This window comes from Channa argus, chromosome 16 (assembly GCF_033026475.1).
Source record: "Channa argus isolate prfri chromosome 16, Channa argus male v1.0, whole genome shotgun sequence".
NCBI lineage: Eukaryota > Metazoa > Chordata > Actinopteri > Anabantiformes > Channidae > Channa > Channa argus.
Window position 1 is genome coordinate 19,047,402 of NC_090212.1, and position 25,038 is coordinate 19,072,439.

The 25,038-nt window shown below is 38.6% G+C and overlaps 1 protein-coding gene across 2 annotated transcripts; it reads left to right on the forward strand.

Annotated features, from left to right (window-relative positions):
• The first annotated feature begins 663 nt into the window (after positions 1 to 663).
• On the forward strand, positions 664 to 14,104 carry si:dkey-33c12.4 (uncharacterized protein LOC560112 homolog). Of its 2 annotated transcripts, none has more exons than XM_067479750.1 (18): positions 664 to 821; positions 1,062 to 1,108; positions 2,626 to 2,704; positions 3,987 to 4,141; positions 4,299 to 4,382; positions 4,469 to 4,525; positions 4,650 to 4,835; positions 5,483 to 5,683; positions 6,016 to 6,070; positions 6,147 to 6,237; positions 6,323 to 6,464; positions 7,634 to 7,738; positions 8,380 to 8,482; positions 8,570 to 8,753; positions 8,971 to 9,045; positions 9,477 to 9,579; positions 10,161 to 10,228; positions 10,529 to 14,104. In XM_067479750.1, exons 1-18 carry the CDS (start codon positions 794 to 796, stop codon positions 10,662 to 10,664), a joined length of 1,899 nt encoding a protein of 632 aa, XP_067335851.1. In that variant the 5' UTR covers positions 664 to 793; the 3' UTR covers positions 10,665 to 14,104. The 2 variants fall into 2 exon arrangements, with proteins under 2 accessions (XP_067335851.1, XP_067335852.1); XM_067479751.1 differs by having other exon boundaries at positions 2,644 to 2,704.
• The last annotated feature ends 10,934 nt before the right edge of the window (positions 14,105 to 25,038 follow it).

Here is a 25,038-nt window from a genome sequence, read left to right on the forward strand (position 1 = left end):
TATAACTGCAAAGCAAACGGCATCCGTTGCCGCCCTCGGCTTCCGTACAGTTCGTTGTAACTAATGTGTTTCTCTGTTTTGGCAGTTGAAGCCGTCCACAGTCTACAACTTGTGTTTCATAAAACAGATAGAATCGAGTATTTTTTAAGTGCATTTTTGTTTGTTTTGTCCTACCCTGGTCTGTGGTTGTGCTGTGTACAAATGTGCTTGTCTGTTCGTTGTTTTTGGTGTATACATTTTTGACTGGATGTAATTGCCAGTCTTAAAATGCTGTTACAATGAAAATCTTTATTCACTTCCCAGGAACTTCAGCTTTTTAAAACTAGGATACTACGACTAGATTTTGATACACAGGGCATTTTAAAGGCTTGAACCACAGAAAATGGAGGAACAAAGTTGATGTTCTAATTCAGTGGCGCAAATATTTTCAAAGTTATATTTAAAAAATTGAGTATTTTTTAATTGAACTAATTAAATAAAGTAACATGGATGAATATTATATTATAAACCATACGTCACCCTTATGCATGCCTTTCACTTCCAAACACCGCCTTTCAGAATCACCGGCAGGCGCACCATCAAATCACAGCCCTGAACTGCAACTAATCCCTCACTGATTGGTTGACCTCCGTGGAGGCGGGGTTCAGCCTGTGAGGTTCAACCCAGGGCAGCAAGATTTGACGCTTCTTACGCGGAAACGAAAAGAAACCAGCGCAGTGCCGTAACGTTCGCCTTCTACAAGCCCTCAAACATACTGTAAACCACGGGACGGCAGTATCAATAAGCTGACACGATGTCAAGAAAGAAAGAAATTGTCGCACGTAAGGATTAAACAGTTATTAATGTATTTGTGGGGTAGCGTATTTCTCGGTGAGTTTCATTTATTGGGAGGTTGACCTGTTTCAGTTATGCTAAGTTTCCTGGTAAGCTAACGTTATGGCGTTTTCGATCACCAAAACAATGCTAATGTAACTGTGTCATCGTTGACTTTAGCTTGGTAACGTTACATTTATGTATGTAATAAAACGTGTATTTAAGGACACCTTCTCTTTACCTGTCAGGCGGCGCACCCAGATTTCGAGAAAACTCTACACTAATGCACACACACGTGAGTATGATTACATCGGGAAAGATAATTGTCATTATTACTTAACTATATACAGGGTTTTCTAGTTATAAGGCTGCTACTGGTATCTAGTGATGGTGAGATCAACACCATATATTATACATTTTAATTTTACTTAGCAAATGTTGTTCTGCAAACCCGTAACAACACAGGTGTCACGCTGTATAGCAGACAAAATAAGAGATCCAATAAATCTGTCCTACAGAATGACCACTTTCCCTGTATTAGAACCCGAAGTGTGAATTATCCACATAACAATTAAATGCCAGATGTCAGATGATCCCTGCCCTACCCTCTGCTAATTACCTGGATCAGGTGTGCACTTTGAATCAGAAAATGAATGATACTTTTTTAGATGATTATGATGTGGTGCTTGACAAAGTTAATTAATATAGGTTGTTGGCCAGGGGTCCTTTGGGGACCACTATTGAAAACTCCCATTTTAGTGTATTATTACAAAAGAGAAACAGATTATGCGTCAAAGTTAAAACTTCAGCAAAGCAAGGCCTCATTTTTCATTGGTCACATATCAATTGAGGAAGCTGCACATACTTCCAAGTGAGGCTTCATTTGGGAAAACCGTTTTTGCTCACCACATGCTGTAAACCCTGAGTATAACACATCCTCGCTGGTAATAGGAGGAGTCACAATATTTGTCGGGTATAAAATTGCCAGTTAAGCAAGAGATTAACATTTACTGTAATGTAGCTTAAAGCAGGCAAACTGATTGTGTTGTTGAACCCTGGACTGTGGTACTGTGTTTCATTGGCATATGCCCTCCTGCACAACCCGGACCTTTATTACTCTTATCATGGTATATTTTTATACTAAGCTAACTAAGTTTTAGTGGTTTATTAGGCGGGGATTCCTATTATTCTTTTTGTGTAATTGAGCATTTTAAGCTGGGTAAGATACTGGATCGCTATTTCCCAGTGGATCAAGAATGTATCTTATCGATCTACTCTCAAATCTTCTTAAAAAAAAATTTAATGGTCTTTTTATAGTTTCCATTCACACTTAGCCTTTTCAACTAACATTTTTAAATTACTAGGGAGAAAAAATTTACAGTCAAAAATAACCCAGGAAAGAAATGTTCATACTAGTTTCCCCAAGGCCGAGATGCCATCTTCAGATGTCTTATTACATGCGACCAACAAACGCCAGAGGCTCAGTGTGCCATAATGTAAAACAAAAACATAGTTTTGAAAGATTTTAGAGAATCTGGTGTTACATTTTAAAACCTTGGATAACAAAATAATATCAAATGTGTGCATTTGGACAAAAATGGATGACTAGCACCATGTCCAGAGCTACAGTGTGTACATTTAAATTTATTCAAATAGGATACAATTAAGGGCAATTTATTTGTTGGTACAGGGACTCATTTTCATAATCGTGTTTATTAACTTTTATTTTTTTTATTATTTGTCTATAAAATATCCTACTATAGTTGACCACTTGTTCTAGCTCTACACTAATGATTGTATTTAAAATTGCAGATCTCTTCTCCTTCTCAGGATAATTTTGTAGATTTCATAAATGGGCGTCGTTCTGAGGGCTCCTTCCTGAATGTCTTAGGTAAGGCATTTTGTAAACTGGCTTCCTTAGTCGGTTCCTAAATCATCCTGTGAACCTCTTTTTCTGGTCATTTATTTTATGCCAGCAGCAAGTGGAGTGTGTTGCAAGTAAGCCTCAAACTTCTTTTTGCCTCTCAATCCTAGCAGGTTACCAACCAAATAGACAACTCTTCTGACCTAGCTTATGTTAAAATCTACTGGTCTTGTTGTCTAAAGGAGGTCAGGATCTTAGGTTTGCAAGCTTGCTATGGAAGTCGTCTTCTGGAGCAGACCTCTGCATTCTTAGGCTGAAATAGTTTCTAAATTATTCAATTTAGTCATTAAAGGCCAGGGACTACAGGGTCAGCGGTTCGATCCCCGGTTCTGGCTTTATGCCGGAGTGTCTCTGGGCAAGAAACTGAACCCCCAAAAAGCCCATTCCCCTCCCCAGCTATGCAGTGTTGGTCCAAGCCCAGTAGAAATCGGGGAGGGTTGCGTCAGGAAGGTCATCCCGCGTAAAAATTGTGCCAAATCAACATGCATGGACAAATGATCCGCTGTGGCGACCTGAACTCACGGGATAAGCCTAAACGACAAAAAAAGTCTAAGACAGTGTGTGGGAGTCCTAGGTGTTTGCTGCTTAGATTTCACACCGGTCACGTTCAGGTGCAGTGAGCAGGTTTACTGCCATTGCTGTGGTAGGGTCATTTTATCTTATATCTGTCTGCTCCATATTCTTGTCATATAAACATTTCCGTAATGTCTTTCGCGCACCTGCTAGACTCTCCTCACGATTGATTGGATAAGAGGCTTCAACCAAAGAACACATCTCATGCTACACATCTGCAGCAATGATTACTATGCTGTACCCCTCAAAAAATGTGTTAAAATAAGTCTTGTGATTTTAATATGCAACAACTTATGGTCAGGATAGAAGCCTATTTGGATCTGGACATGGACCATAGGATTGGAAGGATGTGACTTTCTTCTTGTGTCGGGGAAACCACAGATTGCATAATTAAATTCTGTCTTGTTGTTCTCGATGTTTTCGAGGAGGTTATGAGTGGAAATGCACTACATTCTCAATATGCCCAGAAGTTAAGCTTGAGCAAACCTTTGTTTTAGCAAAAATAAAAAGCTGTTTGAGACTAAGTGAACAGCTGCTGTCGAAATGTTTTGGGACTATCCAAACTTGAAAATCTCTTCTAGATGTAAATAACAAGTTGGTGCCCTTTTAATGATGTAAAATATTTTTACAGTTCAGAATGCACCTGAAAATGAACAATCTTTTTAAATGTCTACAGGTATAGATTTTTTAAGGACCTTTGGTGGAGACCGGCATGATGACTTAAATTCAGATGACTACGATGATGATGATGATGATGATAACTTTATTCCACGCAATGCTGCTTATAAACCTTTACAGCCACATCCACGTATAAGACAGCTCACTGATGAAGTAATACACTTGTTTGTTTGTTTTTTTTAACTGAAAAGCTTTAAGAACAAGAATATATTCATTGTCAAAACATGTAAATTATAGCAAATTAACTTGTGTATATTGTCAGATCTATTTATTTTTCTTAAAATGTCTTTAATATACTCTGCCTTTCCAGGAAGCTGATAAATATACAAAGGAAATGATAGATGAAAAGGAACGACGTAAAGAGAAAACTGAGAAGAACAAGCGTAAAAAATTGGTTAGTGTTTATACACCTGCTTTTCATATGACTTTGACGTTGCTAGTGGTTTACGTAAACTCAGATTTTTCTGCTTTTCGACACAGCGTAAGAAGGAAAAGAAGCGGTTAGAAAAGGGGAATGCTGTTAAAGACATTTTACCTGTAAGTCTTGTTGCACTGCCATTAGAAACTACAACAAATGGTCAACAATCATTCTGCATAATCGCTCACAGCAAGGCAATTTTAAGGTCGTTTTGAATACTTATGTCTGTTTTGGTTCTTTCAGGAGGAAGAACTAAAGAAGTCTGAGTCCTCAAATCAGAAGAGAAACATTATTGAAACTAATGTAGAAGAAAATGAATCTAGTAAAACACCAAATCTAATGGTGGCTATGAAATGTGAGGAGAAAAATGTTGATAATAAAGAAGGAACTGTTTTGAAAATTAATAAGAATGAAGATGGGGAACAAAAGGTTGGTGGAAAATTGTTACCGTTTTTGTTTGTTTTTTTGTTTGTTTGTTTTGTCTGTCTGTCCATTTTTTGCCTTTGAGCTTGAAAAAGTCTAGATTTAGATTTAGGAAAGTCAGGTGTCACCAGTGAATCAGTGGATGACCCATAAAAAGTAGAATGGTTCTTTGTACTAAATTAGGCAAAGCATTTAGTTCTTCAAATGCAGATGGAGGATGGTTTTGTTGGTCTTAAATTTATAACTTTTATTGAGGGTGCGGTAGGAAGCTTCTTAGGATGTGTGTTATTTAACATGTCTTTAATGTTTCACTAATGTAACTGCTGTTGCTCTCTTTTACTGCACAATGTTTCCACACCTCTTATTTTATAATTCACTGTTACAAGTGAATAAATTGACAACATGTACTTCATTAAGATTTTATTTCCTGGGCAACAGTAGAAGTCCATTTAGTATGTTGTCTGAATGTGGTTATAAAAATGTAGCAGTGGATAACCTCAAACTTATATCTTGTAAAAATGTGTGATTGGGTGCTGAGGTTCAGATCAATGCAATGAAATGTTACGCGGGTTTATTCTTCACTGTGATTTTAAGTAATGACAGGGCCCTTTGTTTGTTATCCTAAAACTATCCACCTTGTGTCTTCCAAACAGGAGTTGGATTTAAATAATTCATATGCTTCTACTGCTAAATCGGTGCCTGAGGAGACATGTAACCAGAAGCCCACAAAAGAAAGAAAAAAGGAAAAAAGCAAATTGGTGGGAGCTGAACAGCCCAATGAGGAAAAGCCAAACACTGTGGGTAAACCTGATGTTCAGAAGAAAACGGAAGAGAAACATGAAAGCAAAAAAGAGGTGAAAGCAAATAAATAGGAACTTGATTTCATAAACACATTTTGTTAATGTTTTTTTGTCAGAAACATTTGCCACATATATTATCACACCAGATTACACTAAACCTTAAGATATTTGTTTTCTAACAACTACTTAAAGCAACAGCAAACTGTAAGTAAAATGGGCCATTTTTAATTGTGTTAAAGAAATTATTTATCCTTATTTGTCCTAATCATCGTGAATAATGACTAGTTGGATTGGAAAATCGCTTTTGTTACCGAAAGCTACATGCAAATTCACTTTCAGTGCTTTGCATGTTTCACAAACTAATCTACTGACACTAATTTTACCAGTCAACAATGGATCCCACTGCAGAGGAGTATGCAAAAAGAAGCAGAGAACTTGCAGGTAGATGTTTTTCTAATATCTTTATTAAACTTCTGACTTAAAACAAAATTTTGAAAGTGCTTCCTCTTTCCTCCAGCTATGGGATACCACTTGGCTGACTCGGGACAGTATGAGATGGCAGTGAAATGTTTCACTGATGCAATTAAATTCAACCCAAAGGAGTTTAAGTAAGAACATCGATATTAACGTTGGCCTTCATTGCAGGACTCAGAAATAGTGGCTGTTAATTACCGATTGTGTTCTGTGTTTCAGATTGTTTGGAAATCGGTCCCTTTGTTATGAAAGAATGCAGCAGTATGAAAACGCTCTCAGGGATGCTGACCTGGCTCTCTGCATGGAGCCAAACTGGATAAAGGGTTTATTTAGGAAAGGAAAAGCTCTCTGTGGACTCAAGGTAAATTAATGCTCTTTTATCCTGTTGACACTGCTTATAATGCACCATTACTGTTTTTATTGATGCTGGAGTAGTTGAGAAGTCTTTAACCGAATAAAGTGTCTGTGGGAGTTAGTGCTATGCTACAGGTGTATACTTCTATTCTTGGACATGATTGCACAAGCAGCCTTGAGTAGCAGTAATAAATTATGGCAGCTTAGCAGTATATAAATATATGGTTTAAACAACTGCCTGTTAGACGTAAATAATCCAGAGTCTTCTCCTCTAATGGTGTAGCTTCTGTCTAAGAAATACAAATACAGAATGGGCTTGTTTGCTGCTGTTAAAACATCTCTTAATTCTGCTTTTAAATTAAGGCTTCACTTACTTTAATGAAGCGTGCGCAACTTCATTACTACCAAACTGATTGTTCCGGCCTCTTCAGATTGTTGGCAACAAAACTGACTGTATTGTCTGATGCAGTTTTACACTATTAAAGTACAATTCTTCAGATTCTTCTCCCATTACGGTTCGGTTGAAGGCAGAGACATGATCACAGTATTTAAATGTGAAGTGTCACAGGTTGCATTTTCACATTGATTCTCCTCAAGACTGCACCTGTAATATACCACAAGCTCTGTCACACTCTGGTGCAGTGCTCATCTCTGATGTTTTGACCAGATTTGACATTTATGTTTTCAAAAAAAGATCAGTGGCTTTCGGCTGGTTCCATCAGGGGTCGGCACAGCTAAACATTTGGCATTAGTTTTTTACGCCGGATGCGTTTCCTGCCGGGCTCAGGACTGGCTCCGAGGGGGCCCTTGGTGGTTAGGTTGGGCGGGATTCAAACCTGAAGCCTTCTGCATCCCAACCCAGTGCTCTACCACTGATTCACCAGGCCCCCTGATGTTTTTGTTTTGATGATCCACAATTATGTTCATGTATTATGTCTGATGTGAACACCTGTGAGGTCATAGTCTACCATACATGCTAGTTATGGTATACTTCTGCATAAACGAACCAGAAACCAGAGTCCAGATATGAATAGTGCCACATTGGAGAGTAGCAGAGATCTGACATGAATAAAAGGGCTTGTTCACACAGAACTCTGTTCTGAGTTAACTGGATCTAAGATGATCAGATATTTAAATCCTAACTTATTGCCTGTGACTCCTCTTTCACTCCTTTAGAAATACTACGAGGCCTCATTGATCTACATGGATGTGTTGAAGTTGAACGGTTCGAGTGCTGAAGCCAAACAAGAGCTGAAACGAGCACAGACACTGCACCTCATGGTAGGAAAACTCCTGTACAACAGTTGACAAAATGGGTTTTGTGGGGAAAAATATGATTTACTGTGCATGTCGAACTTCCATTCACTAAAATACAATATACATATCTGTTTTTATTTTATTGTAATTTACTTGCTACTGAAGCAGTTTAAGGTCATGTGCTTCCTCTGCTCATTTCAGATTTCCTTTTTAATAGTTTCAGTACATGTTTCTAATGCACAAAATATACAAGTTTCACTTGTCTCAATGTGTGCGGTGAAATGAACAAACTCATTAGTTTCCGTCTGAATCTAAACACTCGGTTGTCGATTAATTACCTTTTTCTGAACAGTTATGTTTATTGTTATCCAAAGTGACTTACAATTGGGGAACCAGGTGAGCACAAAGAAATCTAAGTCTAGAAAAAGACCTTTTAAAGTAAAGTTCTATGAGAAATGTTTCTGTTTAGAGATGCGAGTGCAATATAAGACACATAGGAAATGTGTGTTTAAAAAAAAAGATTTAAGTGCATAGGAAGTTGTGGAGGACTTTTGTTCCATTTCTGTCTTGGGAGAAGGAGGCGAGATAAGCCAGTCTGGGGCTTTGCGGTCTGTATTATTGGTGTATCCTTAGTTTTAAAAGTTGTCTTTGCACTTTTATTTTAGGAAATGGGCTTCAGCTGGGAGCAGAGCTTGGAAGCCTTGAAAACACACTCAACATTAGAAGAAGCTGTTGAGGCTCTGTTTAGTGTAAACGCTTGTCCTGCAGGTACATTTTTAAACTCTTTCTCAAAGTTGGGAAGCTGTTACTACAGTGATGTTCTGGTATTTAAATATTACAATTTGGTCCCTTCAGATGCCAGTAAGGACCATAAAGACCAACCTGTGGTGCAGGAAGACGATGACTATGATGAGGGAGAGTGGACTGTCCAACAAACCAGCCGTTCCAGAACACAGCAGATCAAAGAGTCTGATTGTCTGAGCCAGAGCAGGTCGGAATCTCAGTCGCCAACACCTCATTCAAGGAGTTTAATAAAACCGTGAGTTCAGAACTTTATTCATTGGTCAAGTCTGAAAATTGTTAATTTTGGACAAGATCCAAAAAAATTGGTGTGTGTGTCTAGAAACAACCTTACTGCAGACTTTAAATCAACCAATTAACATCCTTGGTAAATGTTGATTTTTAGTATAGGATGTAGAAGTTATGCAGCATCATTTTAAAACACTGTTTTCACAATTTCTTCTGTTTGCATTAAGGGAGCTTTTCTCTATTTGGGTTGGATCCTTGGCTCCTGCGGTCACCTACACAACACTTCATGAGCTCTTTAGCAGGTGAAGTACTATGGTCTGAACTGAAGCTGAAGTTTTGTTTTTCCATTAAATGGGTTTGTTCTTGGTCTTTGGGTAAAAGCAAACAAATATATTGTATTAAATGCACAGGATTTGTAATTGTAATGTTGACCAAGAATGATGTCAGTTTCGTTGTATAGGCTACGTTTTACTCTGTGGGGGAATTTGAGGAACACTACCAACTCATTGCTTCTACGCTTTTTGGACTGTCTCTGCACTGGAAGAAGCTTCACTCATTTGTTATTTTTTTGTAGTATTGTGGGTGTTTGACCTCCGGAAAGCTAAAGCGTGACCTCTGTGCTTACGGTTCATTATTGGCGGGTTGCATGTGTTTGTTCTTACTGCCCCAAAGGGATGTAGGTGTGTTTTTTTCAGCTCATGTCCTTACACACTCTTCCTTATCTGTCTTTCAGAGTTGGGGTAGTGTACAGCATCAAGATGCTGCTGGAACACCAATGTGCCTTTGTGAACTACACAAAAAAGGAAGACTGTGACAGAGCCATCCAGAATTTTAATGTATGTCTGTTTACTAAGCAGCCATTTGGATGGGATTAACTTTACAAAGGGGGTTGGAGATAAAATGTGCATCAACTCTCTAATTTAGGTCATCATATCTGAGACTTAAGAGATGACATTGGCTTCAAGTCTATATATCAGTGTCACCACGTTTTTACTTCTAGCATAATACATCAAAGGTTTAGTGACTAAGCTTCTTTAGGGTAACAAACCTGAAGTACAAAAGAAGAAGAATTAGGTAGACTTGAAGTGCAGCCTTAGTGTTTTAGATCATCCCACAGTCTTGTTTCCTGTGCCCTCTAATGTGGCTGTACCAAAACGTTTGGCAGGTGGTGGAATGATCTAATTCGAGCAAGAAGTTGGAGAAACTTGTGTCATAACAACAGTGACAACTTAAGCTGTTTCACTGTTAAATTTGAAGGCTTTCCAGTACAGCCTGGAACCTTCCATGATTTGACCTTTTTGGTTACATTTTTCACATGTTCAAGTAAACAGCTGTATAATTTGTATTGTTGCTCTTTTAGTGCCTTAACTGACAAAGCTCTGTGGATGTTACAGTATGGTCTTTATTTCCTCTTCAGGGATTGGTGGTAGAGGGAGCTCCTTTGTCAGTGCGATACCCCAATAAATTCCATACTGCACTTGGCAGGTAAGAACATCTCTCCTTATAAACAATAGGGTAAATGCATAGATTCCCCCAATGTAATGGCATTGTATCACAACTGCACTGGAATTAAGTAGGTTTCTTGGCCAGATCTTGTTGGGATTATCCAAAACTAGTTACAAATAACTTTTAATTTCTTCAAATGGCAAGTATACCAGAAGTAATGTTACACTTTTACTTAATTTTACAAAAGTAAAATTTTGATTAAAAAGTGAGAATCCACTTTAAACCCATGCATACATATAATTACATTTGAGTGACCAATAGTTAATCTTGTTGTTGTAGCTCCCACAAGAAGGAGTGCTTTTTCTGGAGGACCACAGGCTGCACGAGGCAGGACTGCACTTACAAGCACGTACCAGAGCACAAGAACATAGACAAGGACAGATTCACTAGTAGACTGGGACATTTCTACACTTAGGAAATCTGAGAAGGTAAATGTAGGAAAAACGAGAAGCACGCTGTTTTCCTGAGTTTTGACACAGTGGTGGTGCCAACCTGGGCTGTTTTTTTTTTCTGTTCATCTACTAGATGATGGACTTTGCATTTTACCTTCTTTTGCATTTGTTGAATTGTTTGCAACGTGATGGCCCCTCTACTGTTGTAGGACTAAAAAAATGACACCCCAAACTTACAAACTGTATCATGGTAATACTAAATAACATTTAGACACAGTAAATATAAGCATGAATATGAGCATTCAATTGTTATATAATTTTGTCAGGAATTATTTGTTTTAATCTGTTTAAAGGTTAAGCTGTCTTAATTTTAATTTGTTGCATTTCATTGTTTTTCAAATTAACATCTGTTGATTTTCAGTAATCACTAGGGGGCAGCATTGTCTCTTATACTTTAACTTTAGGACAACACATTGTTGTGCTTTATTTTGAAGGCTGGGACTGAATAGCTCTGCTAATGGCATTTGCTCTGCCATGTTTTATTTTGAATGTGCTTTATAATCACATTAAGTTTACTTTGTATGTTGGTCGATTTAATATTTAATTTGAGTAGTTTAATTTGAGTAGTTTTGTAAAATCTAATGCCCTGTATAATGGAGAAACTTAATGTTAAAATTGTTAGAATTGTAAAAGTGCCTTTTTATTTGCATTATGGCTTCAGTTTTATCATGGGTCGGGCCCAGAAAGAATTAAAGCGTCTGTCATGCTCTACACATTAATATGTACAGAAACAGGCCAAAGACTGGATGTACGGATAACTGTAAAGATGGTTCTGGATAGAACCCACTATTATTTGAAATGAAATTCAGTGTGGAACTTGCTTATTCTGATTATGCTGTAATGTCAACGGAAGCAATTAGTGCTTTTACACACACTTAAGTCATCAGTCATCATGTAAGCCAGAATTATTTTTATTTATTTTTTTTAGAATCTGGGTGGGGAATTAGAGAAACCTGATTTATTTATTTTTCCCCCAAGACAAATTTCTTCATGGAGAACATGCAAAAGCTTATTAGAATCCTAGTTACGCGTATACATGGCAAATATTTAACAAAATGTGTGTAAAAGACGACAAAAAGCTGCAGACAGTAGTGGAGTAGTTGGATGAAAGTAGAAATTATGTCATTGAGCGATGCCTCTTTGTCTTTAAATCCAACTAAAGGTGGCCATTTTCCAACTGTGTATTCGGTGTCTGCTCCAAAACACATGGGAAATACAAAAACAGTTAGGAAGCAATGTCTTCTGTCACTATATCCTTAAAATCTGAACCAAAGTTCAACATAGAACATTAATCAGATTACATGTTAAATGCAGATTTACAGTATGTAATCTGATTACTTACTGTAAGTGCATGTAAACATAGTCACTGAGTTGAAGGTTTACATACTTTTTGGGGGGGTTTCTGAAAACCTCATCAGATCAGTCTTGGCAGCATATATTATTTTAATGTTCTTAATTAAAAAGCCTTCAGTTAAGTCAACCCAGTTTTACTCTCAGTTAAATGCCAGAAAAGTAACTATTCTTTATTAAGAGAGCCATTCTTCTAAGCCTGAAATGCCTCAGTCCAATCTCTCCTCACTGTGCTCTGGCCGTTTTTTAATGTGGCTGGTTTTTGTGAAACCCACATCTGCTCTGCTAAGAGCCAACAGGATTGTCATTTGGCTCAAGCAGTTCAAGGTCACTTCTGGGACTCCTGTTATGCAACGTTTAAGGGTGTGAATTACAAAACCTTCCCAAAGAGGTGTATAATTACCTAAAACAAGGTGGGAGCATGGGGAGGGGGAAATGTTGACGCTTTTAGCTGTGAAAAGTGCTTAGTCTTGACCTTACCAGCAGAGCTGCTGTACTCATGAGCATTAATTGGCTGATGGTGGCATTCCTCACAAAGCCCTTTTGATCTGTGTGTGATTTGAGAGCATGAAAGGTCTGTAATACTAATAACATAACCTCTGTTTGAACCCACAGGCAGCCTTGGGATATGAGATTGATACATTAACCAACTTGCAAAATGGGTCTACATTTAATCTTATTGGTCCGTTTCACTTTGCCTCACTAGAAACCCGTTCAAATGCAGATAAGTCCGATAAGAGGCTGGGGTTCAGAAACTGGCTGGAACCAACATGCCAAACAAAGCCCGATCCCTCACTTAACAAAAGCAAACACCAGGAAGATTAAGTGCATCTTGTATGAAGGCTGCCTGGTTTGTAGAGCTTTTAAGAGATTTTTCTCTCCTTATCAACAAGAGGAAAGGGAAATGAGAAAATATATTTTAACAGAAATTACTAATCAGACCTGACGGGTTGCTCTCCCACTCAGCCCCCTCAAGAGTTTTCAGTAAGTTCATTTTCTTTTAGTGCAGAGATGCTGTAGTTTTTCTGGTAAATAAACCACACGTAATATGAGCGAGTAGCCTATTCACATTGTATATCAACATTCTAATTTGCTTATCTGGAAGCCAAAGTAAATGCTCCTCTGCAACTGTGCAGCTGCTCAGCCTACAGGCCTCAGCTTGAACTTCATAACCTTCCTAGCAGGGTGGCTGCCACTGCTGTTTGCACTTCATCTTTAGAGGAATGACACTTCAAACATAACAGCGTGTGGATTTTGGAGCAATACACCAAATTTTGTTGTGTTTTTTTCCAGATGTTATTTGTAATATATCCTTGCCAGGGACAGTCTTTATAGTTTAAATGCCCTGAAACTATATTTTCTGAATCTGTTTGTTGGGAGCGATGTGGCTACGGGATTCACAATTTTTAATATTCCCAGAATATTATGGAATTTAATTTCCAATAGTATATTTTTATTTCCAGTAATGAGAAAAGAGACCTACATGTGCTTAATTTAAAATGCAAACACATAAGCTTGCATTTTGTTGTGAGCAGGATAACTGTAATCAGCAAGATGATGTGATGCACACTCACACAATGGGAAGGCATCTGGTCCTCTGTAGCTTCTTCCCAACTGGATTCTTTTGTTGCATAGAGAAATGAATACAGTAATTGTCACTATGAGAAATTGACCTTCTCTTTAATCTAGACACCGGCCCCTTAACAAGTTAAAATATCACAAACCCAATTAGAGAATTGATTGCTTGCTTTCATTTTCCTCATTTGCATCAGGGTCACATAGGAAGATGAATTAACGCCTGTCTTTTGTCCTCGCTGTCATTCCTGCTTGTGGAATATCTACTGCTAAGAAATAAGCAGAAGAGTCCACACTTGACAAACTCATTGCTGATAATCTGCTATTAAACAGAGGCACACAGCAAATTGAAAAGTCTACTTTTTCGCTGCTGCACAAATAGCTTTTATGTTCAAATTTGATTGCTTCGGTGTTTTTGCACATTAATGTTTAATCATTGTTTGCCATATTTAAATACCTATTAAAGGTTTAAATGTGACTTCATTGTTTTTGTTTCCAATTTTGTTTCACTACTGCGAGACCTACAGTATAAAACTGGTTACATTTGAGATGTTCTTTTTCAAAAGAAGCCACATAAGGACTGAAAGTTCCGATGTGCTATTTTCTCTCAACATACAACAGACATTAGCTACACTTAACAGCAAGAAATATTGAGTCAAAAACTACAATGGTCAGTGTGATGAAGAAACATGTAATCTAGTGCATATTGTGGCTCACAGACGAAACTCTTATAACCTGCAATGCAAGAGTTATACATGACCAACAGGGATAAACAATGGTATAAAGCAAAGGAGGAAAACTGAAACTGCTCTTTCAAATCTAGTGTGAAACACCTGGTAAAACTAGTAAATAAACACTGCTTTATTGTAATATCCAATTAGATTTAACAAATTCAGGTTCAAACAGTGCATACGTTCTACAAATGTCGCACATTTGTTTTGAACATTTTCAGATTTTATAAACTACATGCATGTCATCAGAAAAAAATAATTTCCCAGTTTCTTAAAAGTATTTATTTTCCATCTAGTTCTGTTGCCCATCAAAAGACTTCCACCCACTATGAACATAGTTTCTAACAGCCAGTCATGCCTGGGCTCGTGTTTCGTTCAAGTATTTATGTGACTTAATGGGCGAAAAATATGTGACCTGTGTGCATTATAATCATTAAAACCTCCAGTGAGGTTGTATTTCATCTTGCTATCGATCTACATATCTGGAGGTAACATGTTCAAGGGCATGAAAAATGTTACGACCTGTAAATCCTCCAATTGTTGCCTCAAGGAGTTTGACTTCCAATAATTGATGCCCATTCTCATTAATCACATCACCTCACTCCCGCAGAACTGTTGCTAAATCTTACGAGCATTTCACACACTGTCCAGTAGCTGTCTTCCGTTTTTGTCATTCGTTTTAAAAAAAATAAAATAAAGTATACCACATACTACAACACTGAACAATTACTCTGTGGGTTATTCCATGAACGGTGATTTAAAACAGGAGACACTTGTAATAAAACTTTGCCCTGCAGGCTTTACCAAACTGTGCACTTCCTGAACAAATGAAACCTGCTTCCTTTAATACAGATAATCCTGAGTGGCATGTAGGCTCTGTTAAAGAGCTGGTATTTATGAAGGGTTAGGAACAATAATTCACCGCAGATTCCTGTCACTCACTCCCCAAAGGGATCACTTTAGTCAAATTTATCGTCATTACTCAGCCACTTTGCACCACACCGAGCTTTATTGTTTAAAGACCTTGTGTACGAGTGAGACAAGGGGAACAAGGTAGGTTGCTGTGTAATGCTTACCGCCCATTTAAGAAGCACTGAGAAGGCTGTTTATCTATCTGCTGGTTATGGCAGTTGTGTAGCAACCAGGATGCCTGGGACAATTTAAGACTTCCTCCTGCTTGCTCTCCCTGTTTGAAAATGCTGCAGAGGATCCATCTATTCCTCCCGTTGTAATGAACCTCCCCAGGGGCCTGAGCGCACCACGTGAAGATGCCTTAGTACCAGAACGATTCATTACCAAGGAAAGGTAGAGCTTTTGTTCCGTTTTCAGCAGAGCCCCATTAATCTTGGGCTGCCTCCTGGCATGCAGGCCAGGTACTGCTTAGGTAATTACAGTTAATCATCATTCAGACGTGCACATGGGCTGCGGCCTCCTTAGTGGCTTCTGTGCTGGAGAAAATCTACCCCCTTGCAGTGTTGCTATCCCCCTCTGAATAACTATTGCGTCCCTGTTGCACAATAAAGAATCCTCTATGTCTTTAGTTTTTGTGCTGGTAACCAGCAAATTATTCCAGTATGACTTGCGCCCCCCCCCCGCACAAACAAGTGAAATCCCAACTCCACCTCCCCGGTCACCTCCAAACATTTACACTATCCAGCTGTCACTGTTGCACAGTTACTGGAGGCCAGTGTTCACCTGCCGTTTATGATTGTGATTAATAGACAGATTACAAGAAGGATGACTTTCAAGAGTAACAAGCAGAAAGAGGCCATCTGTATCTCGGCTTCATACTCCAGAGGGACATGCAAAGATGGATTACTTTATCACTTCTTGCTTTAAATGAAAACATGGAGAGCTATCATAGCTGAAAGGTTTATATTTAGAGCCGAAACAGTAAGCAGTTTGTTTGTGGATTTACAAAATTAGAAGAATTAATCTGCAAAACTATGTTTTGACTCAAATATCATTTGGGACCACTGGGGCATGAGTTAGGGGATTGCAGTGGTCCACCACTTCCAGATTGAAATATCTAACGAAAAAAAAGTTGGACTGATTGCCATTACATTACCACAAACATTCATGGTTCCCAGATGATGTCTCCTAAAGAGCAGTGGTACCTGAATTTTAGTAACATGATGAAGTGGACATTTGATGGTTCACGTAAAAAGTGTCAACCTGCCATGAACTGCCTTAAACTTTGCTACAAACATTGATGAACTTCTCAGGCTGAACTATGTCTACCTCTGTTGACTTTTACAGTACAATCAACTGGTCAAAATCAAAACATCTCCGGGTTTTTTTTTGTTTTTTTTTTATAGAATGCCTGGAAAACAACCCCAGTGTCATTTGTTTAAAGTGCTAAATAGCATAATAGTTAACTAATATCTGCTAAATAATTTGAGCATTGTGAGCACACTAGCACTTACAGCCAGAGCGGCAATCGCGGCTTTGAGTTGTTTTAGGCAGAAGTACCAGAGTACCACTGTTTAGTCTTAATATCTTTCTGAAAAAATGAGCTAATTAAACGTGATAATTGTTATGGCCACTTTTAGTTATTTTCAAATGTTTTCAGTTTCACGTCATTTTATTGAATAAAAAAAATTGAACTCCAGCTCTTTAATTTATGGACAACAATATATGCGTGACTGCTGGTACTTGTGTAATAATAACCAAAACTGCATTTTGTACATAATTTTGTTGAACGACGATTTTCGTTCTTAAAATAATTTAGGCTGAACATAATATTTCTAAATTGTTTGTTTTATTTTATGGCGTACCATTTTATCTAAAACTGCATCATCTACTTGTAACCAGGGTCTAATCTACATGCAGTAAAGTAATCAACATTGAAGGTAGCATAGAAACCAGTGTGTGCACCCACAGCAGAAAAGGCACCAGAATGTGTCATAGCTCTTGTTTTGACTAGTAGTGCAAATGCTTTTCTATTTAGATGAAAGAAGTGATAGTCGAAAATGTTTTATAAAATGTAACCATGTCATCTTCCTTTTCATTTATTTATTTAATATTTCTGGAAGAGTAGATGTCACTTTTTTTTCCATTGGTATCAGTATAAAACCCTTTAACTGTGTAATTTCCCAAAAGAACATCCAGTCAGTCATCCATTAAACAGATATTAAAAAACACAGGCATCTAGGAAAACTGTGAACACACTTGATCAGCTTGCTGTTGCACATTTCTCTAAAGACCAACCACAAGCTCTTGAGGTACTGATTAACATTTTAGATGTAAGCAAAGAAGGGAATCAATGGAGCTGTTCTATTAGCACAACGTGCCCTTAGCGTTTTGTTGTGTGTAATTTGAATGAAGATAAAGCTTGTGATTAAAGGCTGCACCACATACTTTTAGTGTGGTTGACCTCCTTCAAGGAGAACAAAAGCAAACTCAAACAAGACAGTGCTGTTGTTTACTCCCCTGAGATCGTGATGATGGCAACGTACGCTAACAACATTCAGGGTTTCTCTGTCAAAGGAATGAGAAATGAGTGAGGGCTGCACCATGTTATCTGATGTCACAGAAGTGAAGGAAGGTTTTCTCAGGTTTGTTTTTCTTTTTCACAAAGTAGAAAGAAGCTGGAGGATTTCCTGACAATGTTGTCATAGTGCATGCACAGGAAAAATTCAAATGCATACAAAGGGTCTAAAGCTCATATTTCTGTGCACGTCATTGAGTGGTATTGTTTAGAAATCAATCTTACTGAAGTGCCACCTACTCTCACTTAAGGCAGTGAGATGACAAAGAGTCTCTTGTTTTATATTTTGCAAATTGTCAAAAATTCAGTGTGGTGATTTGAAGTGCATCCAAACTGTGATTTATGCTTGTGACATCCACGCCATGAATTGCTTCATTTAAATGTTCCATCAAATAATAATAATAGCAAATACTGGTGTGCTACTATATGTAATTTCTTCTATACTTTGTTTACCCTGTTCACCATCTTACTTTGGTTTGTTATTATGCTTATTTTTGTTAAATAGCACTAAGTGTAACTGAGACTCATGGAAAACTCATTCGTTTTGAGGGTAAAGGAAAAATGTGTTGATCAAAATTATTACAGTGTCCTGTACATATTTTTAACAACCGTAGCAAATGACAAGACAAACAGCATCCAGTAGTTGTGATGATGATTCAGTTTAAAACACAAACATTGATCTAATGGTGTTATAACAAAAATCAAAAGGATTAATGCTCTGTGAACATAAGATATCATAATCTGGACCAAACTCCAGCCCTACAGTCATGCCACGAGTATTGCCAAAAAATAAAAACTGTAAAAGGAGCTTTTAATTTTTATGAACTACCCTTGCATGTCATTTGTTTTTTCTCTGACCCACACAGGAAAGCAGATCTCTAGTATTATAACGTGATATATTATGCAGTAGTCACTAGTTGTGGCCAGTGTGAGTGGGTTCATCCTCAGCTGCTCAGCAGCAAGTGTGAGTCATAGCAGCTAGATAGATAACTACCTGGGTTCCTAAATGGAGCTGCATACACATATAAATACACTTACCTGCACTTATACACCAATCAGGCATAACATTATGACCCCCCTTTGCAATTTAAAGCATTCCAATACAGTCGCTGTGCAATGAATTCTAGTCAATTTCTCAGTTTTAAGGTTGAACCTGTCAGAAAGGTGATGAATATACTGTGTATTTATTATTGAGGTCAAAGTGGGTAGTGGAGTCGTACAGGACCGGATTATAAAAAGAGGTGGTTCTAATGTTTTGTCCACCCTATGAATGCGTTGGCCGAAACAAAGACAAAGTAAAATCCCTGCTTTCTGTGATTCCCCTAAACTAGTGGTGTTATAACTTAAATCTGCTTCTGTAGATTAAAAACTTCCCAAGGTGACCTCATGGCATATCATTAGGAAGACCTAACTGATCCTAGAGACATTTTTTCTTTCTGTGGTCAAAGCTTGATATATTTTGTTCCTCTGGGCCATGGAGCTCTTTTAAACTATTAAAACACACGAATGAGTCACTGTGTTGCACTGGGTGACACGTTCCTTCCAGTAACACACATAGTAGAGCTTGTTCTGAGTAAATTCCACATGCACCATCCTGCTGCTGTTAATACTCATTAGAGCGCTGAACAGATATAAATATTCCCCAACAAATATGCTGTTTACTTCTATTTGAGTAGTGAAAAGTAGGAAATTGTTTAACCTTCTAAAAGGTGAAAATATATATCTGTGACTTGCTTTTAAAGATTTATGTGGTCAGTAAGAACGAGTGGGGTGGAACCTCATACAGAAGTTTGATCTTTTCCTGGGGTTTGTTCACAATATAAGTAATACGACTAGTATCTAGTACCCTAAGTTTTAGGGACTGGTCAGTTATTTTTTTCCAGGTACTGTATATTATGTAATGGTTAAGAAGCGCCAGATTCTTCCACTGATTTTCTATTGAAGGATTACAGGAAGAACAAGGACAGCACCTTTCTCAGCGAGGCCTAACTGACTGCTTTGTGTCTTGAGCACTACTGCCACCTAAAACCGCAAAACACCTGTCCCTTTGTGTGACACGTTCTCACATGCGCGCACACACACACACACACACACACACACACACACACCGCTGAGAACCTCTGGGGTTGTCTGCCCAGTCATTTGGCACATTTTTGATGTTGAATCAAAAAAGACAAAATGAGAGAGTGAGGAGGGAGAGGGAGCAATCTAGGCTTTCCACTTCAGTGAAAGGCACTCTTTGTTGAGCACTCCTGTGCACCCCCTCCACCCCGCGTGCCTGTTACCCTCCCTCCCCTCCAAAGCCTGGGTGGATTTTTCATTAAATGCTATCAGAAATGTGACTGGTCCTATTCATGGACAGATGGAGGGCTGGCTGTGCAGCTGGACACCAATACCTTCACTAGAGAATGACAGGAATCTGGGCTGTAGGTGAAGGTCTGGGTAGATATGGCGGCAGATGTTAGACGACCTGACACGGGAAGAATAAACCTTGCATCCCTATTCTTGCTTTTATTTCCTCCTCACATTGCTTTTTCTAAGGCTTTGTTTGTGTGTATGAACAACTTTTCCAAATCCTAAATATGTTTAATATATTTCTCTGGACCCATGTGTTCTCACTCTGATTTTCTCCGGTTAGACCTCCTTTGTTTGCAGAGAAAAGAAAAACATCCTCACATTTGTTATATTCAATGGCAGCACACTGTTCTCTCCCTGTTCTGTGGTTCCTCCAAGTAAGACCTTCTTGTCCTCATTTTCCAAAAAGCTACTTAAAGAGTTAAGAGCACTCTTGCCTAAACAAAACAACATATTGTGCCGCTGTTTCCCCAAACAAACAAGGTGACCAGATCCACCCGATGTTCATTTCTCGCTAAAGGAGAGAGATGAACCTCGTATATTGTTGGAGAGCGGTCGATTATGTCATGGGACAATGGAAGGCAGAGTAAAACACAAACAATGATTTCTGCAACAGCAATTTAATCCTCTGGCGTTAAAACCTGACACAAAGTGGACAAAGGCAAAGAGGCTGGCACGAATAAACCCCTGAATCTGAAGATTAAGCCAAAAAAAAGGAAAAGAAAATGGAAAAAAGAGGTTCTTTTGTGTAAAAAGGTCCTTTGCTTTTGAAGTTGGTGAGACCTGCCAGCCGTTCTCAGCCTCTCTTTGTAACTGGCCCCCATGTCCCACAGCAAACCACCACCTCACTTTCATCTGCCCGTCATCTTAGGGGGCAATTAATGCCATTCAGGTCTACCCACTGCACACATACATACACAGAGAGAGAGAGAGAGAGAGAGAGAGAGAGAGAGAGAGAGAGAAACTGAGAGAGACAGACAGAGAGTGAGAGAGAGAGAGAGAAACAGAGAGAGAGAGACAGAGAGAGAGTGAGTGAGAGAGAGAGAAACTGAGAGAGAGAGAGACAGAGAGAGAGAGACAGAGAGAGAGAGACAGAGAGAGAGTGAGTGAGAGAGACAGAGAGAGAGAGACAGAGAGAGAGACACAGAGAGAGTGAGTGAGAGAGACAGACAGAGAGAGACAGAGAGAGAGACAGACAGAGAGACAGAGAGAGAGAGAGAGATGTGGTGGAAAGGCTCATCTACTTGTTGAAGCAGAGTCCTGACAACAGTTTAATGTAGCTTAATTTGGTGCATATAAGGCAAGTGACATATCTTGATCTGATAAAATTCAGTGCCGATCTCCTTTCCTGTTATTATTTATATTTGATTGGGATTCTGTTTACAGGCAGGCAGCATCGAAACGAGCCAGGCTGTTACTTAATGAATATTTCACTGCCTTCACACAATAAGAGTCCCATGATAGCTCTGTGAATAACGTCCCACTCTGCAATTCTGCCGTGCAGTGTGCAATAACTCCAATTCATACTTGATAAAGCTGCATGTGAGGAGAAGCACTGGGTTTTATCGTTGACCTTTTCGCTCTCTGCTGTAGTTCCTTTACTCTGGGGACTCCCACTGTTTCTCCTTTGCTGTTCTAATACAGTGGCCCTGGCTTCGGCGTCTGCGAGAGGCAGGGGAAATAAAGCCTCCATTTGCATTACGTAATTTCATGCATTATTCAGAGCTTGAGAGAATCATTTCACCTAGACAGCTCCTCAGAGGGCAGTGAGGAGATAACTGTTAGTGACAGGACTGGCTCATGAAATGCAGAGCGACTTAACCACCCAATCTGCAGATATTACCCCAGCTTGAATTGGAAATAGACACCAGCACACACAGATGCGCTCTTACAAAAGTACTCTCTCACTGGTATTGTCACTTTTTCTTTTTTATCGCTGAGAGGGAACAAGTGATATCAGATGCACATTTTTAGCGTATATCTGTTTTGTGATGCTCCTGGTTTTTCACTGGATTTCAAAGCGCGTAGAAACCTACTGCACAGATGAACAGTGCTGTATGGGTAGCGGTGGATCGGGTTTTTCGTCCTCACACACAAAACCACAAATGAGCCACAAATATTTTGAATTTGGATACTGTTAGATAATGATGTTCTATTTCTGCTTGTGCTTGCTTTTCTTGATGTGGCTCTTCTGAAGCTTGTTAGGTTGCAGTCTTGTCAAAACATAAAGATTTTAGTGTCATAATCTGTCTAGTTTTAATAGGCTGGATTAGTTTGAGAGCAGATCTCACAGCACCAGTGAGTCCATCGCGAGGCAAAAATAGTGCAGACAGGCCAATTAGTGCAATAAAACGGTCACTGCAGCACATAAGCTGCATAGCAGCGCTGCTCACAGCAACTGGACATTGTTTCTTTATTGTCCAGAGCTCGCAACATAACAGAGCCTGAAAGAGCCCATAGCTCCAATGGTGGTGCAGTTGTTATAACGGCCAGGGAACACTGCAACTTAAGACTATGATGAAATAAAGCTTTGTCCTTTTAATCATAGACAATAGAGTGTATTTCATTAAGCCAGATAATGGTGTGTGCATTTCATTACCATAGATAACTAGGAATATTTAGATGAGGGATGAGGTGCATAAAGCGCCAGTTGGTAGCCATGGTAACCCGGATCTTGGCAAACAAAAGAGTCAGGGAGAAATGTTTGCTAGGGGATGGAAAGAAAAGGGAAAACTGAGAAAAGAGGGAAGAAGGCAGACTGAGAGGAACCACAGAGCAAAACAAAGTCCCAGGCCAAAGCAACCAGGCTGAACGCCTCCATGTTGTTTTAATTCCTGCATCCAAAAAGAAACACAGGTGACCACCGTGATCTGCCTTTGTTCTCAAAACTTAAATATGCTAGACTCCGTAGGTTACCCTGTATAATCACATGCTAATGTAGCCGCGGGCCACATAATAAACTTAATCATCCAAATGTGGAAATCAATGTGCGGTAAGAACACCTATCCATCCATCATGCTCTGCTCTTGTGAATAACAGCCCCCATGTGCCTTGCTTGTGCTACCAGTCAAATCTGACTATATGGTAATTTTACATAAAGATGCTTTCTGACAAGGAGAAGGACCTCAGAGCCTTAAATCAGCCCAAACTGTCACCTTGACCTTGGGAGATAGTTCTCATTCATCCTGTTTCAGAACTGTCAGTTTGAGTACAAGTACCAGGACAGGTTATATTACTGTGGATGATGGTACAGAAATGAAAAACCATTTCTTTTTGGCAGTCTATAAAGTCTATAATTTTTAATGCAGAACTTTGGGTTGGAGTGAATGGCAATGCCATAAAGCTGATTTGGCATTTGTGAAATATAACACTGATTACAGCTACATCATAAATTGGCAAGTCACAAGTCCCAACTGCATAAGTGAAAAGACTCAAATACATATTTTATACTATCTTGGCATACAACCAGAATGAACATGTCTTCAAAGTGACAACTGAAGAGACATGAAATTAAAAGATTTTGATTTATTTACTATGTAATTTTTTTGTCATTGTTTGTTTTATATATGTAGTTTAAGTCATCACAAACTTATATTTGGAAAATGTTTGATATTGTGCCAACTCAACATCTACAGTATGTGTATGTTTGCTGTGTCCACCATCTTAGATTCTTAGCTTCATTATGCTAAAAGTTGCAAGTTAAGGCTAAATACAAAGTACATAGTTCGACGTGTAGGTCATTGGCTTTTTGGAAATAAACAAATTAAAATTTTGCCCCAAATTTTATTGGTCCAAAAATACATTTTGTGATTCTGTAGAAAAATGTCACTCAATCGGGATTACATCCTTGAGCAACATGATGTGAGAAACAGGAATGTCAGTATACAGTTGGAGAGAGATATTACAAAGCTGAACTTTCTGACCTGCTGGTAGAAACACAATGAACCTCAGTTGATCGCCAGGATTCTGAAGTCTTTAGGATTTGTTGTGCTTTAGATGATTTCAAACCATCCAACAGTTTCACTCAAAAACATCTCACACAAAACTAGCAATAAGTACTAAGTCAATATATCACCAATCCATTCAATTGTCATCTGTCAGGTATTTCAGTCTGTAACAAAGGGCTGGAACAACTCAATGACTAAATGGCACTGCCATCCATTTACACAATAGCACTGCTGATCCTAATACTGTCATGGAAGACGAGGGTCAGCACGGCCACTCCGAGCAGTCCACAGCTCCATACACAGCAAAATGCAATGCACATAGTACAAGTACATAAACTAAATACTAAAGTAAAAGTGCAAGTATTAGCCTAAAACATTCTCCACTACAACTAGATTATTTACATTTTACTACACAGGTACTATATTAAGGAAACTAGGAAATTTAAACAATATTGAATATAGTAACACGGGAAAAACATGGACAGTAATGAAAAATAAATAAGGGTCAAAGATCAGTGTTGGTGAAGGTGGAGCGGATTTTAACCACGTTATGTGTTGACAGGGGGTTAATCCATAAGGATTCATCGGTAATTATTAATTCTTTATATTTTTATATACAACGTAATATTCTAAATTAAAAACACTGGTGGTATTAATGTTGTAGCTAGCGAACTAGTGTATACGCTATATAAGCCGCTGATATGGTTAAAACCCTACAACAGATGATACAAAAGTAGAAACTAACCACACATGACCTTCACATGATGTTCAGCTGTTAGGTGAAAGCAGATAGGACTCCATATGGACATCTGCGTTCGTGTTTCCCCTGACTTTAGCAAGAATGTGGCAACACTGTCAGTTAAAAAAAAGTTTTGAAACTTTTATTTAT

Excerpts from the sequence above, each read along its gene's own strand:
- si:dkey-33c12.4 (XM_067479750.1), top strand. The coding sequence starts at position 794 with ATGTCAAGAAAGAAAGAAATTGTCGCAC. Across the intron at positions 2,705-3,986 it reads CTCCTTCCTGAATGTCTTAG|GTATAGATTTTTTAAGGACC; the intron begins GTAAGGCATTTT and ends AAATGTCTACAG. Across the intron at positions 6,238-6,322 it reads TTCAACCCAAAGGAGTTTAA|ATTGTTTGGAAATCGGTCCC; the intron begins GTAAGAACATCG and ends TCTGTGTTTCAG.